The 19015-nt window shown below is 56.2% G+C and overlaps 1 protein-coding gene across 1 annotated transcript in view; it reads left to right on the forward strand.

Moving 5' to 3' along the window:
- The window catches only part of bcl9l (bcl9 like), a 15266-nt gene extending 15 nt beyond the window's left edge, over nucleotides 1-15251 (forward strand). Inside the window, exons 1-5 of the mRNA XM_078199103.1 lie at nucleotides 1-118; nucleotides 1486-1585; nucleotides 3401-5699; nucleotides 12995-13219; nucleotides 14052-15251. The exon at nucleotides 1-118 is cut by the window's left edge and continues 15 nt beyond it. Coding sequence (XP_078055229.1) covers nucleotides 117-118; nucleotides 1486-1585; nucleotides 3401-5699; nucleotides 12995-13219; nucleotides 14052-15187 — 3762 coding nt within the window. The 5' untranslated portion in view covers nucleotides 1-116 and the 3' untranslated portion in view covers nucleotides 15188-15251. The remainder of the gene's footprint in view (nucleotides 119-1485; nucleotides 1586-3400; nucleotides 5700-12994; nucleotides 13220-14051) is intronic.
- Nucleotides 15252-19015: the final 3764 nt, after the last annotated feature.

The following is a 19015-nucleotide window of genomic DNA, read 5'->3' on the forward strand; positions in this document are numbered from 1 at the left end:
ACGTCCCTCACAATCCGGTGGGAGCCTCCTGCTTGAGGCCGGACAGCGGGATTCCGAGGAACCCCAGCAAGCCACCTTCCCAGTTTGTCTACGTCTTCACAACTAACCTTGCCAACATGTGAGTAACAGCGGAACGTGCCGGAAATACTCAGCAGGTGTACTCCCTGAAAGGAAAAACGCCAGCGTTCCAGGTCGTTGACCTTTGATCGGAGCTGGAGGCAGTTTGAGATTTATTGGGTTTTGAACAAGTGCAGAGACAGGGAGGGAGGGAGGGAGTTTAGGTCTGAGAACAAGACGTCTGACGGGGTGCTGATGATCTTTAAGATTACGACAGAGATAATGTTCCCACTTGCGGCAAATCATCCATTTAAATAATAATTCCAATGGGGAATTCAGGAGAAACTTCTTTACCCAGAGTGGGGAGAATGTGGGACTCGCTCCCACGGGGAGCGGGGAGAATGTGGGACTCGCTCCCACGGGGAGTGGGGAGAATGTGGGACTCGTTCCCACGGGGAGTGGGCAGAATGTGGGACTCGCTCCCACGGGGAGTGGGGAGAATGTGGGACTCGTTCCCACGGGGAGTGGGGAGAATGTGGGACTCGCTCCCACGGGGAGTGGGCAGAATGTGGGACTCGCTCCCACGGGGAGTGAGGAGAATGTGGGGCTCGCTCCCACGGGGAGTGGGGGAGAATGTGGGACTCGCTCCCACAGGGAGTGGGGAGAATGTGGGACTCGTTCCCACGGGGAGTGGGGAGAATGTGGGACTCGCTCCCACAGGGAGTGGGGAGAATGTGGGACTCGCTCCCACGGGGAGTGGGGAGAATGTGGGACTCGTTCCCACGGGGAGTGGGGGAGAATGTGGGACTCGCTCCCACAGGGAGTGGGGAGAATGTGGGACTCGCTCCCACGGGGAGTGGGGGAGAATGTGGGACTCGCTCCCACAGGGAGCGGGGAGAATGTGGGACTCGCTCCCACAGGGAGCGGGGAGAATGTGGGACTCGCTCCCACGGGGAGTGGGGAAGAATGTGGGACTCACTCCCACAGGGAGCGGGGAGAATGTGGGACTCGCTCCCACGGGGAGTGGGGAAGAATGTGGGACTCGCTGCCACGGGGAGTGGGGGAGAATGTGGGACTCACTCCCACGGGGAGTGGGGGAGAATGTGGGACTCGCTGCCACGGGGAGTGGGGGAGAATGTGGGACTCGCTCCCCCGGGGAGTGGGGGAGGATGTGGGACTCGCTCCCCCGGGGAATGGGGGAGAATGTGGGACTCGCTCCCACGGGGAGTGGGGGAGAATGTGGGACTCGCTCCCACGGGGAGTGGGGGAGAATGTGGGACTCGCTCCCACGGGGAGTGGGGGAGAATGTGGGACTCGCTCCCACGGGGAGTGGGGGAGAATGTGGGACTCACTCCCCCGGGGAGTGGGGGAGAATGGTGTTTGAAAGGTCGCGAGTTACATTGAGGATTGAGATGTGTTTTGTTCCAGGGCTGCTGAAGCTGTGATCCAGGGCCGAGCAGATTCGATTGTGGCCTATCACACACACAATGTGCCTCGCACAAAACTAGAACAAGTGTACGATCAGAAGGTCAGTGACAGTCCAACAAGAACCTGCTTTCATTCAGCACCTGAAACCTTCAACAACTTCCCAAGGAGAACTTTCCCTGGCATAACCAGGCAAAGCTGGAGGCCATTCGGCCCTCCTGTCTGCTCCTCTCCACCGTTCAATCTCATCCTCCATTCCCCAGCCACTGATATCCACGTCCAACACAAACCCAGTAAGAAATCTCCAGCTGTGAATGCTGCTCCGCACTGCCACTGTCCAGTGTGTGAAACAGCTGGGGTCAGTGGTACACGGGCCACATCCAGCAGAAACCTGAGCTGAAACTCGATTCCGACACACTCTCTGCCTCGCTGAAGATGTGCTGCACTGTCAGAGGTGCCGTTTCTGAATGTAATTCTGAACCCCCATTTTGCCTGTTTGCGAGCAGCGGTCGCCCCCTCAAGCGACCTCACCACCTCGAGCAGAGAGATTGACAGACCGACTGAGAGAGACCCAGTGAATCAGAAGCAAAGTCTGAACTGTTGCATATTTTTTATTTATTTGTTCCTGGATTGTGGGTGTCGCTGGCTAGACCCGCATTTATTGCCCATCCCTCATGACCCCTCAGAAGGTGGTGGTGAGCTGCCTTCTTGAACCCGCTGCAGTCTAAGTGGTGTAGGTACACCCACAGTGCTGTTAGGGAGGGAGATCCAGGATTCTGACACAAAAGTCGCGAGTCTGTCTGGACCCAGTTACTAAAATCATTGCACTTTCCTAAAGGAGTTTCTTTCAAAGTTTATTTATTTATTAGTCACGAGTGGGCTTACATTAACACCGCAATGAAGTTACTGTGAAAATCCCCTTGTCGCCACACTCCGGCGCCTGTTCAGGTACACTGAGGGAGAATTTAGCATGGCCAATGCACCCGAACCAGCACGTCTTTCAGACTGTGGGAGGAAACCGGAGCTGGGTGGGATTGTGGTCGGTGCAGAGTCGATGGGCCAAATGGCCTCTTTCTGCACTGTAGGGTTTCTATGATTCAATCTATGATTTGCTCCAACTTTGATATCTGCCAGTCATCTTAATCTACTTTAAACCCAGGAGATTGGGGTTCCACTAATTGAGTGGATTTATTAATGATTTAAACCACACCTCTCCCCCTTCAGGCAATTTTGAATTAATTCACTGATTTTCGTGAGGGTGGCACAGTGGGTTAGCACCACTGCCTCACAGCGCCAGGGACCCGGGTTCGATTCCCAGCTTGGGTCACTGTGTGTGCGGAGTCTGCACATTCTCCCCGTGTCTGCCTGGGTTTCATAGAAACATAGAAACCCTACAGTGCAGAAGGAGGCCATTCGGCCCATCGAGTCTGCACCGACCACAATCCCACCCAGGCCCTATCCCCACATATTTTTTACCCGCTAATCCCTCTAACCTACACATCCCAGGACTCTAAGGGGCAATTTTTAACCTGGCCAATCAACCTAACCCGCACATCTTTGGACTGTGGGAGGAAACCGGAGCACCCGGAGGAAACCCACGCAGACACGAGGAGAATGTGCAAACTCCACACAGACAGTGACCCGAGCCGGGAATTGAACCCAGGTCCCTGGAGCTGTGAAGCAGCAGTGCTAACCACTGTGCTACCGTGCCGCATATTTTGCTTCATATTTTCCTGTTGGCCTCGGTCTTTTGCAATGGTTATGAAATGATGGTGAGTCTCGGTGCCCCTTACACTCGATACACTGCGGGCAATGGCCAGAGCTTTATGCACCTGTTTGTAAAGTGGAATTGGGATGGTTTGGAATGTGGTGCTGGAATTGGGGAATAATTTCCTCTCTCTCTCTTTCTCATCGCCAGGCATCCGTTAGCCTTCAGAAAGGATCTGGCCTTCCAGAGCAGGTGTCACTGAGCACGCCTCCAGCCCATACCCCCCAACCCCAGAACCAGCCTCAGCCTCCGGGTCTCCAACCCCCCAGCTCCCACCCCCAGGAGGCGCCACCTGGAGCTGAACCCATGCACGCAGATCTCGGCCCCAAATCGATGGAGAGTAATGGTGGAGCCGGAGGGAACAGTCACGCCAACCTCGGCAACACGGCCGGCAACCCGATGCCGGGGGTTCCGGTAGGAGATCCAGCCAATGGCGGAAGCGGAGAGGCCGTGAATCCAAATGGGAACGGATCGTTGGTCATGAACCTTCACCCCAACACCGAGGGGTTGTCCAAAGAGCAGCTGGAACATCGAGAACGTTCCTTACAGACCCTGAGAGACATTGAAAGGCTCCTGTTAAGAAGCAGCGAGAGTGAGTTTCCCATGAAAGGTAACTGTGGTCCAAATGGACAAGGGGATGGACAACAGATGATGAAGAAAGTGGAGGAGCCTTTACAGTCCATGATCTCACAGACGCAGACTCTGGCCGGAGTAGAGGGAGCAAATCTGGAGCACGAAGCAATGCACCATCAAGAGATGATGCAGCGGGAGCCAATGGGGCAGCAGGTGGGCATGATGATGAATCAGGTTAACCAGGAGAACCTGACTCCCGAGCAGATAGCCTGGAGGAAGCTTCAGGAGGACTTTTATGAAGAGAAGCGGAGGAAGCAGGAACAAGCTGTGGTTCAACAAAGGACAATGCAAGAGATAATGATGCAGAGACCGATGGGGGGGATGATGGTCCGTGGTCCACCCCCTCCCTATCACAGCAAGGCTGGAGACCAGTGGCCCTCGGGAATGGGAAGCCGGTTCACGGGTCCCATCGAGGTTTCCGATTCCATGCAGCCTCGAGGGACTGCTCCTTTCTCCGGACCTCGGTTCCCCACCAATCAAATGCAGAGGGTTGGCGGGTACGGAGGGATGCCGATGGAGGCTTTAGGGACAATGAATCCGATGCAGAGACCTGTGCGGCCCGGAATGGTGTGGCCCGACGACATCTCTCCCATGGCGGGAGGAGGGAGTTTCCCTCAGGGAGGAATGCCCTTCCATCCTGGCCAGGGAGACCCCGAGAGGTTCATGAACCCAAGGGCCAGGGAGGAGTTGTTGAGGCAGCAGTTGATAGAAAAGAGGCCGATGGGGCTACAGCGACCACTCAGCCTCAACAACGCCAACAACATGGCTGGCATGTCACAGGGAATGGAGATGGAGAGAATGATACAGGCTCAGAGACAGATGGAGCCAGGGATGTTTCCTGGCCAGTTGCCTGGAGATAATGTAAGTTCAAACCCAATGGGGTTGGACTTTGTTGGGTCTAGGGGTATGATGAGCCCCCCCTTAGGACAGACGGGACCCATGCGTGATATGGACTCATCGATGGGTCCTGGAAATGTCAATATGAACATGAATGTCAATATGAACATGAACATGAATCTCAATGTCCAGATGACTCCCCAGCAACAGATGATGATGTCACAGAAAATGAGGGCACAGGAAATGATGTCGCACCAGGTTCTGACCCCGGAAGAGATGGCGAGAGTCCGAGCACAAAATGGCAGCGTGATGATGGGGGACCCTCAGAAAATGTTGACGCAGTCGCAGTTCCCAAATCACGGACAACAGGGTTTTCCAAGTGGTCAAGGACAATATTCCGGTATGTCTCAGGAAGTCACGAACATGGGGAATCCTGGGGAGATGTTCAGTCCTGAACAAGGCCCGATGCCTATAACCAGCATGAGTGGCACAGCCAGACTGAGCCATATGCAAATGGCTCCCACTTCCAATCAATCCAGTAACCATGGTAACGTGGGTTCCATGCTTCCAGGGACCCAGAGGGGACTAGGCCGCAGGCCCTCTGACCTCACCATCAACATTAGTCAGATGAACTCTCCTGGGATGGGTCACCTCAAATCACCGACCATCAGCCAGGTTCACTCGCCCCTGGTCAGCTCACCTTCAGCCAATCTCAAATCTCCTCAGACACCGTCTCAGTTGGTGAGTCTGACGTCCACCACAGCCTCGGCTCCAATCAAGTCTCCGCAGGTCATCAGCTCCTCGCTTCCTGTCCGCTCTCCAGCCAGCTCGCCCAGCCGTCTCAAATCGCCCTCTATGTCCGTCGCTTCTCCTGGATGGACCTCGTCACCCAAGACCACCCTCCCCAGCCCCGTAATCAGCCAGGGCAAACAGGCTATGGGCCTCAACTCTTCTGCCCCAATGGGAAACATCGAGCAAGGTAAGGCTCAGTGAGTGAGGCCAGAAATCAATCTCTCCCCAGATCCTTTCACACCAGCCCCTCCCCTCCCCATCATCATCTCTCTCCCTCGTGTTTATCTATCCTTCCACCCGGACCTTCTGCCTCACCTGCTCCCTGTGGGAGTGGGATGTCCCTTTCCTGGGATTTTCCTGATGGATTTCCAGCGACAGTTCTATATTTATAATCCCGGGATTTGGTTTTCTCACAAATGGAAATATCTTTTCCCACTTTGACCTTTTCAAATTCCATTATTTATTAGTGTCACATTAACGCTGCAATGAAGTTACTGTGAAAATCCCCTAGTCGCCACACTCTCGCGCCAGTTCGGGTACACTGAGGGAGAATTCAGCATGGCCAATCCACCTAACCAGCACGTCTTTCAGACTGTGGGAGGAAACCGGAGCACCCGGAGGAAACCCACACAGATAAGGGGAGAATGTGCAAACTCCACACAGACAGTGACCCAAGCCAGGAATCAAACCCAAGTCCCTGGCGCTGTGAGGCAGCAGTGCTAACCAATGCAGGCATTTTATACAGACATTAGGAACAAGAGGGTGGCTTGAGAAAGAGTTGGTCCACTTGAGGACAAAGGAGGAAAATTATGTGTAGAACCAAAGGAAGTGGGTTAGATCTTTAATGAGTACTTTGCATCGATATTCACAAAGGAGAGGCACACGTTGATGGATGGTGTCTCGGAGGGGTGTAAACCCTTTAGAACAAGTCATCATTCCGAGGGAGGAAGTGTTAGGTGAATTAAAAAGCATTAAGGTAGACAAATCCCCAGGGCCAGATGGCATCTATCCCAGATTACTGAGGGAGACAAGAGATGAAATTGCTGGGCCTCTGACAGAAAACTTTGTTTTTTTGTTTTCCACTGGCGAGGTACCAGAGGATTGGAGGATAGCCAATGTTGTCCCGTTATTTAAGAAGGGTAGCAAGGATAATCCGGGTAATTATAGGCCAGTGAGCTTGACGTCAGTGATAGTGAAATTGTTGGAGACGATTCTATACGCATTTGGAACTGAATGGTCTTGTTAGCGACAGCATGGTTTTGTACGAGGGAGGTCATGTCTCACTAATTTAATTGAGTTTTTTGAGGAGGCACGGTGGCACAGTGGTTAGCACTGCTGCTTCACAGCTCCAGGGACCTGGGTTCGATTCCCGGCTTGGGTCACTGTCTGTGTGGAGTTTGCACATTCTCCTCATGTCTGCGTGGGTTTCCTCCGGGTGCTCCGCTTTCCTCCCACAGTCCAAAGGTGTGCGGGTTAGGTTGATTGGCCAGGTTAAAAATTGCCCTTAGTGTCCTGAGATGCATAGGTTAGAGGGATTAGTGGGTAAATATGGAGGGATATGGGGGTAGGTCCTGGGTGGGATTGTGGTTGGTGCAGATTCGATGGGCCGAATGGCCTCTTTCTGTGCTGTAGGGTTTCTATGATTCTATGACATCGAGGCCAGCAGCAAAGGAGGTGACAAAAATGATTGATGAGGAAGGGCTGTGGATGTTGTCTACATGGACTTTAGTAAAGCATTCGACAAGGTCCCTCATGGCAGGCTGGTGCAAAAGATTAAATCTCACGGGATCAGGGGTGAACTAGCTAGATGGATTCAGAACTGGCTTGGCCATAGAAGACAGAGGGTAGCGGTGGAAGGGTGTTTTTCTGAATGGAGGTCTGTAACTAGTGCTGGGACCTCTGCTGTTTGTAATATATATAAATGACTTGGAAGAAAACGTAGCTGGTCTGATTAGCATGTTTGCGGATAATACTAAGATTGGCGGAGTTGCGAATAGTGATGAAGATTGTCAGAGAATACAGCAGGATATATATAGATAGGCTGGAAAAATGGGCGGAGAAATGGCAGATGAAATTTAATCCGGACAAATGCGAGGTGATGCATTTTGGTCGATCCAATTCAGGTGGGAGCTATAAAATAAATGGCAGAACCATCAGGAGCAGAGACACACAGAGAGACCTGGGAGCACAGAGAGATCTGGGAGCACAGAGAGACCTGGGAGCACAGAGAGACCTGGGAGCACAGAGAGACCTGGGAGCACAGAGAGACCTGGGAGCACAGAGAGACCTGGGAGCACAGAGAGACCTGGGAGCACAGAGAGACCTGGGAGCACAGGTCCACAGATCCTTAAAAGTGGTAGCACAGGTGGAAAAGGTGGTGAAGAAAGCATACGGCACGCTGGTCTTCATTGGCCGGGGCATCAAGTGTAAAAGTTAGCAAATTATGTTATAGTTATATAAAACACTGGTTCGGCCACATTTGGAATACTGTGTCTAATTCTGGTCACCGCACTACCAGAAGGACGTGGAGGCTTTGGGGAGAGTGCAGAAAAGGTTTACCAGGATGTTGCCTGGTATTGAGGATATTGGCTATGAGGAAAGATTGAATAAACTGGAATTGTTCTCCCTGGAAAGACGGAGGCTGAGGGGTGACCTGATAGAAGTTTATAAAATTATGAGAGACACTTGGAATACTGTGTACAGTTCTGGTCACCCTATTATAGAAAGGATATTATTAAACTAGAAAGAGTGCAGAAAAGATTTACTAGGATGCCACCGGGGCTTGATGGATTGAGTTATAAGGAGAGGCTGAATAGACTGGGACATTTTTCTCTGGAGCGTAGGAGGCTGAGGGGTGACCTTATAGAGGTCTATAAAATAATGAGGGGCATGGATCAGCTAGATAGTCAATATCTTCTCCCAAAGGTAGGGGAGTCTAAAACTAGAGGGCATAGGTTTAAGGTGAGAGGGGAGAGATACAAAAGTGTCCAGAGGGGCAATTTATTCACACAGAGGGTGGTGAGTGTCTGGAACAAGCTGCCAGAGGTAGTAGTAGAGGAGGGTACAATTTTGTCTTTTAAAAAACATTTAGATAGTTACATGGGTACACTGGGTATAGAGGGATATGGGCCAAATGCAGGCAATTGGGATTAGTTTAGGGGTTTAAAAAAAAAGGGCGGCATGGACAAGTTGGGCCGAAGGGCCTGTTTCTATGCTGGAAACCTCTATGACTCTATATGGAGCGGAGGGGACTGTTCACAGATACTGGTTTGGTTGATGACTGATTTGTCAGTTTATAGTTTTGCCCACTAGATGGTGCTGCCTCCCACTAAAGTTGCTGAACTCCTCACAGCCCAAGGAATGAACTCCCCCCCCCCCCCCCCCACCCCCGCCTCAAACCCTGGACACACTGACCCCCACCCCCCCCAACCCCGGACACACTGACCCCCACACCCCCCAACCCCGGACACACTGACCCCGACACTCCCCAACCCCGGACACACAGACCCCCACACCCCCCCAACCCCGGACACACTGACCCCCACACCCCCCCAACCCTGGACACACTGACCCCCACACCCCCCCATCCCTGGACACACTGACCCTCACACCCCCCAACCCCGGACACACTGACCCCCACACCCCCCAACCCCGGACACACTGACCCCCACACCCCCAACCCTGGACACACTGACCCCCACACCCCCCAACCCCGGACACACTGACCCCCACACCCCCCAACCCCGGACACACTGACCCTCCCCCCACCCCCCCCCCCCCCCCCCAACCTCGGACACACTGACCCCCCCCCCCTGCTTGGTTTCAGTGATTCAGTCTCGAAGCTCTGGGTGACAGACCCGGCTCCCTGGGGGATTATTTGAAACATATTGGAAAACTTTTCCCTCTCTGAGGCTAATCCCGGCCCCGGGGGGGACAGTTTTGGACATTCTCAGTGAGTGTGGGGAAGCCAACATCACCAGCTTCCCCGCCCTGGACCCGGGAGAGACCCGCCCTGGACCCGGGAGAGACCCGCCCTGGACCCGGGAGAGACCCGCCCTGGACCCGGGAGAGACCCGCCCTGGACCCGGGAGAGACCCGCCCTGGACCCGGGAGAGACCCGCCCTGGACCCGGGAGAGACCCGCCCCGGACCCGGGAGAGACCCGCCCCGCACCCGGGAGAGACCCGCCCCGCACCCGGGAGAGACCCGCCCCGCACCCGGGAGAGACCCGCCCCGCACCCGGGAGAGACCCGCCCCGCACCCGGGAGAGACCCGCCCCGCACCCGGGAGAGACCCGCCCCGCACCCGGGAGAGACCCGCCCCGCACCCGGGAGAGACCCGCCCCGCACCCGGGAGAGACCCGCCCCGCACCCGGGAGAGACCCGCCCCGCACCCGGGAGAGACCCGCCCCGCACCCGGGAGAGACCCGCCCCGCACCCGGGAGAGACCCGCCCCGCACCCGGGAGAGACCCGCCCCGCACCCGGGAGAGACCCGCCCCGCACCCGGGAGAGACCCGCCCCGCACCCGGGAGAGACGCGCCGCGGACCCGGGAGAGACGCGCCGCGGACCCGGGAGAGACGCGCCCCGGACCCGGGAGAGACGCGCCCCGGACCCGGGAGGGACCGGCCCCGGACCCGGGAGACACCCGCCCCGCACCCGGGAGAGACCCGCCCCGCACCCGGGAGAGACCCGTCCCGGACCCGGGAGACACCCGCCCCGGACCCGGGAGAGACCCGCCCCGCTCCCGGGAGAGACCCGCCCCGCTCCCGGGAGAGACCCGCCCCGGACCCGGGAGAGACCCGCCCCGGACCCGGGAGACACCCGCCCCGCACCCGGGAGACACCCGCCCCGCACCCGGGAGAGACCCACCCCGCACCCGGGAGAGACCCACCCCGCACCCGGGAGAGACCCGCCCCGGACCCGGGAGAGACCCTCCCCGCACCCGGGAGAGACCCGTCCCGGACCCGGGAGACACCCGCCCCGCACCCGGGAGAGACCCGCCCCGCTCCCGGGAGAGACCCGCCCCGGACCCGGGAGAGACCCGCCCCGGACCCGGGAGAGACCCATCCCGGACCCGGGAGAGACGCGCCCCGCACCCGGGAGAGACCCGTCCCGGACCCGGGAGACACCCGCCCCGCACCCGGGAGAGACCCGCCCCGCACCCGGGAGAGACCCGCCCCGCTCCCGGGAGAGACCCGCCCCGGACCCGGGAGAGACCCGCCCCGGACCCGGGAGAGACCCATCCCGGACCCGGGAGACACCCGCCCCGCACCCGGGAGGGACCCGCCCCGCTCCCGGGAGAGACCCGCCCCGCTCCCGGGAGAGACCCGCCCCGCACCCGGGAGAGACGCGCCCCGGACCCGGGAGAGACCCGCCCCGCACCCGGGAGAGACCCACCCCGCACCCGGGAGAGACCCGCCCCGCACCCGGGAGAGACCCGCCCCGCACCCGGGAGAGACGCGCCCCGGACCCGGGAGAGACGCGCCCCGCTCCCGGGAGAGACCCGCCCCGGACCCGGGAGAGACGCGCCGCGGACCCGGGAGAGACCCGCCCCGCACCCGGGAGAGACCCTCCCCGCACCCGGGAGAGACGCGCCCCGGACCCGGGAGAGACCCGCCCCGGACCCGGGAGACACCCGCCCCGGACCCGGGAGGGACCCGCCCCGCACCCGGGAGAGACCCTCCCCGCACCCGGGAGAGACGCGCCCCGCAACCGGGAGAGACGGGCCCCGCACCCGGGAGAGACGGGCCCCGCACCCGGGAGAGACGCGCCCCGCACCCGGGAGAGACCCGCCCCGCACCCGGGAGAGACGCGCCCCGGACCCGGGAGAGACCCGCCCCGCACCCGGGAGAGACCCGCCCCGCACCCGGGAGAGACCCGCCCCGCACCCGGGAGAGACCCGCCCCGCACCCGGGAGAGACCCGCCCCGCACCCGGGAGAGACCCGCCCCGCTCCCGGGAGAGACCCGCCCCGGACCCGGGAGAGACCCATCCCGGACCCGGGAGACACCCGCCCCGCACCCGGGAGAGACCCGCCCCGGACCCGGGAGACACCCGCCCGGCACCCGTGAGGGACCCGCCCCGGACCCGGGAGACACCCGCCCCGCACCCAGGAGAGACCAGTCCAGACAATAGGCTGTCTCGAAGCCGTGGGACCAATCACGGTGTTAACCCTCAGGCAGCCTGTGCTCAGCTGCAGGCTCGCACGAATATGCAATGTGTCACCTCACCCACACATCAGCACCATGATAACAATCAAAATATTCAGAAGCTCCTGTCACTAAACCTGTGTGTGTGGAACCCCTACCCCAGTGAGAGTCAGTGTGTGGGACCCATACCCCAATGAGAGATAGTGTGTGTGGGACCTGTACCCCAGTTCCCGGGAGTCAGTGTGTGTGGGACCCATACCCCAGTGAGAGTCAGTGTGTGTGGGACCCATACCCCAGTGAGAGTCAGTGTGTGTGGGACCCATACCCCAGTGAGAGTCAGTGTGTGTGGAACCTGTACCCCAGTAGGAGTCAGTGTGTGTGGGACCTGTACCCCAGTGAGAGTCAGTGTGTGTGGAACCTGTACCCCAGTGGGAGTCAGTGTGTGTGTGGAACCTGTACCCCAGTGAGAGTCAGTGTGTGTGGGACCTGTACCCCAGTGAGAGTCAGTGTGTGTGGAACCTGTATCCCAGTGAGAGTCAGTGTGTGTGGAACCCGTACCCCAGTGAGAGTCAGTGTGTGTGGAACCTGTATCCCAGTGAGAGTCAGTGTGTGTGGAACCTGTATCCCAGTGAGAGTCAGTGTGTGTGGAACCCGTACCCCAGTGAGAGTCAGTGTGTGTGGAACCTGTTTCCCAGTGAGAGTCAGTGTGTGTGGAACCCGTAACCGAGTGAGAGTCAGTGTGTGTGGGACCCGTAACCGAGTGAGAGTCAGTGTGTGTGGGACCCGTATCCCAGAGAGAGTCAGTGTGTGTGGGACCCGTACCCCAGTGAGGGTCAGTGTGTGTGGAACCCGTATCCCAGAGAGAGTCAGTGTGTGTGGGACCCGTACCCCAGTGAGAGTCAGTGTGTGTGGGACCCGTACCCCAGTGAGAGTCAGTGTGTGTAGGACCCGTACCCCAGTGAGAGTCAGTGTGTGTGGGACCCGTACCCCAGTGAGAGTCAGTGTGTGTGGGACCCGTACCCCAGTGAGAGTCAGTGTGTGTGGGACCCGTACCCCAGTGAGAGTCAGTGTGTGTGGGACCCGTACCCCAGTGAGAGTCAGTGTGTGTGGGACCCGTACCCCAGTGAGAGTCAGTGTGTGTGGGACCCGTACCCCAGTGAGAGTCAGTGTGTGTGGGACCCGTACCCCAGTGAGAGTCAGTGTTTTTGTGAGGATGGTTTAAATGAACGCACAGATTCTGGTGAGAGTGTTTTGGAATTCCTTCCAGTTTGTCTCGTTGCTCCTGTTTGGTCGCGGTCAATATTATTTGAATGTTGTTTTCTCTTGATTTCCAGGACCAATGGCCTCTGCTCCCCGTCCTGGCCCCGCCCTGCCTTACAATTCGCCCGAATCAACACCTTCACAGAATCCCCTCTCACTGATGATGTCACAGATGTCCAAGTACGCCATGCCGAGTTCCACCCCTCTTTACCACGATGCCATCAAAACCATCGCCACCTCCGATGACGAGCTGATCCCAGAGCGATCGATGGCAATGATCCAGCCCACCAGCGTCCCCGGTGAGTGAGGCAAGGCTGCGAGCCATCCCAGTCACTGAGCGTCTGTCACTGACACTGCAGAGCAGGGACTGTGTTTCAAAGTGTGATCACTGTTGTAATGTCACAATCACGGCTGCCAGTCTGTGCAAAGCAAGATCCCACAGTCGCAGTGTGATATTGAGCGGATAATCTCGCTTTTCACGGTATTGATGAGGGATAAATATCGAATGTTTGTCAATCTTTGAAACCGTTCTGTGGGCTCTTCACTCTGAGAACCTTCTGATTGTTCCACAATCAGTGTCAGAGTCCCAAGCTCCGGAATTCCCGGCGTGTCCCACTCCCTGAAATCTGCAGCAGTCACCAGCTATATGGTCACAATCATAGAATCCCTTCAGTGCAAAAGGAGGCCATTTGGCCCATCAGGTCTGCACTGAGCACAATCCCACCCAGACCCTATCCCTATAACTCCATGCATTCACCCCAGCTAGTCCCCTGACACTAAGGGGCAATTTAGCATGGCCAATCAACCTAACCCGCGCATCTTTTGACTGGGAGGAAACCGGAGCACCCGGAGGAAACCCACGCAGACACGGGGAGAATGTGCAAACTCCACACAGACAGTGACCCAAGCCAGGATTGAACCCAGGTCCCTGGCGCTGTGAGGCAGCAGTGCTAACCACTGTGCCACCGTGAAACCTCCTGATTTAACTTAATGTTAATTTTGTTTCATGATACCCCCGAAGGTGATTTAGAATCTTGTTACTGTTCTCAGGTTAGGATGTCAGTGCAAGTTGTTAATGAGATGCTTGTGGAATATTTGTTAAGATTCAAGATTCTCCCGTTTTTCCTGCAGGATTGAGCGGGAACCAGAATCCACAGATGCACATGGTATCGCAGAGTGGGCCTGGGTCGGGATCCGCCAACAGCCCCCTGGCTATGAGCATGGTGGGACAGCCCCTGTCACACGAGCCCCCGACCCCCATGATGCCGTCCCCCAGCCTGATGGGGCCCAGCGTTCCGATGCACGAGGGGCACGGTCCTGGAATGGCCGTGCAGAGCCCCATGATGGTGCACCCCCCCCAGGATTCCCTGGGGCAACCGTGTGGCCCTTTGCCTGGCACTGGCCCCCAGACGCTACCTCAGAACCCCATGGTCCTCCAGCGGATGCAGCACCAATCCCACAATGCCCTGCAGTCGCCGGGCTCTGGGATGCACCAGGTGTACCCCCCGAGCATGGGCATGTCACACGAAGAGGGGGTCCCGTCACATGGGGTCCCTGCCGGATCAGGACCCCCTCAGCAGCAGCAACAACCCCCTCCTCCGCCACACCTGATGATCAAGGCTGCATCGAGTCGATCCGCTGGCGATGGCTACCAGCTGTCGGGAGTAGCTTCAGTCCTTAACGACCCAGAACTTCAGGATGTGATCAGACCTTCGGCTAGCGGCATCCCAGAATTCAATCTCTCGCGCATCATTCCGTCAGAGAGACCAAGCAGCACTCTGCAGTATTTCCCCAAGAGTGATTCCCACGCCTCGAAAGCACCGTCTTCCAACCCTCACCTCATGAACCTTCAGAGCATGATGTTGGAGCAAGCTCCCCCCAGCAGATCCACTCTTCCAGGACAGCAGCAGCAGGTGCAGAGGGGCCTGAATATGCACATTTTCCACCCGGGGCAGGTCCCAGGCCCCATCATGGGGAGGACAGGCATGCCAGCTCAACATGGCATGATGGGCAACAGCCTGCACCAGGTTCTCATGTCTCCGCAGCAACAGAACATGATGCTACAAGCCAAACAGCGGAGCCTCTCGCTGTCGGGGGAGATGTACGGACAGGCGGGACACATGTTGCCACCCCAGGTGGGTGTACTGGGAACGACACCTCACCAAAGCATCATGTTCCCCCAGCAGTTGAGACAGAGGAGCCTGTCTTTAGATGCACCCATTACCTTTGTTCCCGGACCTGGAAACACTGCCAACTTACCCTTCTAGCGCCTCATCTTTTCGTACAATTCCGAGTTATGCAAGCTGAGGAGCAGCAGTGATGAGTGTAGGGGTGGGGTGGGCGGGCTGGGGGTGGGGGAACGGCGCGGGACGGGCTGGAATTAAAGTAATTTTATTACGAAAAGTGAGGGCAGAAATCCGAGGAGACAAAGAGTTTATACCGAGATGGGACAGGGTGGGGGAAATGTCAAAAAATATTTTTTAACAGAGTGTGTGCTTCACTGAAAGACTTCCAGATATTTGTGTTTTCAATTTAATTTTTTTTGTTCTCTCTCTCTCTCTCTCATTTGGTTTCCTCACATGCTGTTGTGCAAAGGGATTTTATTATTGCTGTATATATCCTGCCTCGGTCTGTGATTTGTTTTTACGGTTCCTGTAACTCTGTGTTTTCGCTAAAGAACCATCTAGAACTGTGACAGGGAAGTTGCCGAAAGCAGACCCTCTCCCAAAAACTGCAGCTTTGCTGTCGGAATGGTTTCTGAGATTCGGTTTGTGGGGTCAGAGTTTACTCTGCTGCTGCCCCCCCATCCCCCGCCCCCCCCCCCCCCCATCCTCCTCCCCCCCCCCCATCCTCCCCCCCCCCCCCCCCCCCCCCCCCATCCTCCTCCCCCCCCCCATCCTCCTCCTCCCCCATCCTCCTCCTCCCCCTGCCGCATGGGCAGACTCCCCGGGGGTTAGTGAGGAAACTGCACCAACAGTGATGTGACCGGTAACAGAGTGTGCGCTACTCTCTCCCTGTCCCTGCTGCTCTGTCGAGGCAGGAATGGGGGGGGGTTGGGTGAGATGCGGGCTGCTTTGTTTAACAATCACTTACCCCACCCCCTCAGCAGCCCTTGCACAGGGCTGCAATGCAGATAAACAGCCCTGTGGAATGGGGAAGTGGTTGGGTTCAGGCTGTGTGTGAGCCGTGACCCAAGTCCAGCCTTTCCTGGTTGCTGGGGTTTGATTCACACAAACGGTGTGTGGGTCAGTCAACAAAACGGTTACAGAGGACAGTGCTCATCGTACAAGGAGCACCAGAGACAGGAAGCTGACCCTGGCTTCTGGCTAGATTGCAGCAGGAGGCTTTGTGATGTGGGGCTTCCTGCTCCTACCCCCCCCTTCCCCCTCCCCCCCGTCTCCTCCTGAGTGAAGCCCTCCCAAGCAGACCCCTCCCGTGCAGGCTCCTCCTCCTGGGTATTTGTAACGGTTCACAGGGTCAGACTGGTCAGCTTGGCCCACACTGTCCAAATTGTGACCTTGTCTCCACCCCATCATTAACTGGGGGAGGTGGGGGCGTTGCGGGCTCCAGCTGTGATCATCTGGCTGGACGCGGGGGTCCCTCTCTCTGAAGGATTATTGCTTCACCTATAATTGAGTGTTAACTTGTGGTTAATCTCCAGTCTCATTTCAGCCACATCTACCCAGTTAAATCAGGTGTAAGGTGTTGGCTGTCGATAGCGGGCCAACCACTGAGATTGAGGACAAGACATGAATGTCAAGTTTATCTGTCAGTCTGGGAGTATTTGAGTCCCTCTCCTCCAGCACTAGTGGTCTGTGCCGTGTCACCATGGCTCCCTCCCTTTCCCTACCCTGCTGGAGGGGCAGTTTGCCAACGCAGTTAACACTGTTGATGTTAATCTGTGTCAGGGTGCCTCTGGGAATAGGGAGAACCCCTTTCACATCCAGCAAGCTAACACTCCCCAGAGCTTCCGGTGAGGGTAAAACTGGGCAGGTATAAAACTATCATTGCCCCTCAGTCTTTCTCAGTTAATTCACACTCACCATCCCACCTCGGGTTTCAATCACAAATGATCCAATCGATGAGAAATGAGAGTTTGATGCTCTGAACACTGGCGGGTGATGCCCAGGGGTCAGTACCACTCAATCTATCTCACCTTCCTGGAGCAGATGGCCTGGGGAATGTTCCTGGTTGCCAGCATCGAACTCACACATGGGGTGGGGGGGTTTGGATGTTAAACCACTTCTGCAGGGCTTTAACTGAACAAGGAGGTGGGATATGATCCCAAGAGCAAATTCTGCAATATTGTGTGTCAGTGAATCAGTGGCCCAGGATTATTGATCGGGGGAGTGGCCGAGATCACACCTCGTGTGGACCTTCCCCCAACCCCACCAACTGTACTCAGACCCTGCTCCTTAACCCAGTCTGTGACTCCTGTCCATCCGGACAGCAGTGCTACTGTGTCAGGGGTCCTGACAGAGCCACGTTTGCGGTTGTGGAGAACGGGGTTTCTTTCTTGGGGAGTTTTTCACGGGGAGGTCTTGGGGCAGGTTTCCAGGTTCTGGTGAGGAAGGGTTCTGATGAAAGGCGTTCAGGGTCTCGAGGGGATCAGATGGAGGGAATCTCGAGTGGAGATCTCGGAAGGGATGGGGATTTATTGGGAAAAGGGTCTCTCTGACAGATTTAACTGTCACAGTCCATCCATCATTTGAAACCTTTTTTTTTTTGCACCTTTTGGTCCGGAGGCTGGTTTGGTTTCTTTGTTTATATAATACAGACATTCATAAAATAAACCAGATTTTAAAAAACTGATTTTGTAAGGATAACATTTTTATTGAGAAGATCACGCTGTCAGTGTTTCTGACCAATCGCAAGAACCCTGCAGCCGGACGGAAGAGTCGACAGGAGGGAATCTCAGAGCCAGGAAATCACCGGGAGTGGGGCTGAGAATGAAATCCCGGAGGAGGAAACACAGCTTGGGAAAACTCTCACAGAGAGAACGAGGGAACGTGCTTGGGCAAAGGGTAAAAATGGTGCAATGACGGCCCAGTGAGTGAGCAACATCCTTTCCTGGGATCAGAATGTGCCTCACCTCTCCCAGGCTTTTCAAAACCTGAGCGTCTTGTTATTTGGCCACTATTTCCAGAATATTCTCAAGTTATATTTGACCCCAAGAGGAGCTTTCAAACACACATCTGCACCCTCATTATTTCCATTTCCCATCGTATCTCCACATTCTCCCCATCTCCGCTAATCTGCTATGAAAGACTCATCCACACCTTTGACAACTCGAGGCTCTCCTGAGCAACCTCCCACATTCTAATCTCCAGACACTTGAGGTTGTCCAACACTCTGCTGTGGCGTCCTTACTCACACCGACTGCCTTTCACCCCGGCTAAATTCAGTAGTTCCTCAATTTTAAACTTCTCATTCAATGGCTCCCTATCTCTCTCATCTCCAGCCACACGGTCTTCCTCCAATTCCGGCCCCTTGAATGCCTGATTTTAATCACTCCGTCTTCAGCGGCCCTGGGCCCCCAAGCTCTGAAAAACCTCCCTGAACCTCTCCACCTCACTTTCCCCCAGTAAGGTGCTCCTTATAACCCACCTCTCTGATCAAATCTTTGGCCATTTGCCCTAACAGCTCCTTCAGTAGCTCAGTGTCAAACTCCTTTATAATGCCCATGTGAAGTGCCTTTGGATGTTACATTAAAATATTACAGAAATGCAAGGTGTTGTTACCGTTCTCTATATGCGCTGCCGCTCCTAATTTGGTGCCATTCACACATTTTGCAGTTGTGCCTCCGTTCCCGGAGTAAATGGTAAATAGCAGTGACCTCCACTCTGATCCTGCTTATATTCCACTTCCCACCATTTGTTAGTCTGAGTAACTACCACGGTTTTCAGTTTTGTCGTTTGCTTTGCAATTCACTCTGTTGCTGCTTGTCCCTTGACTGAACATGTTCTGGCCTAAGTCACAACGCGATACCTTATCAAAGGCTTTTTAAAAATCCGAATATGTTCGCTCTATTGCATTACCCATATCTACCCTTTCTGTTACTGCTTCAATTTAATAGGTTGCTCGAGTATGACCCC

The sequence above is a fragment of the Mustelus asterias genome, chromosome 27 (assembly GCF_964213995.1).
Source record: "Mustelus asterias chromosome 27, sMusAst1.hap1.1, whole genome shotgun sequence".
NCBI lineage: Eukaryota > Metazoa > Chordata > Chondrichthyes > Carcharhiniformes > Triakidae > Mustelus > Mustelus asterias.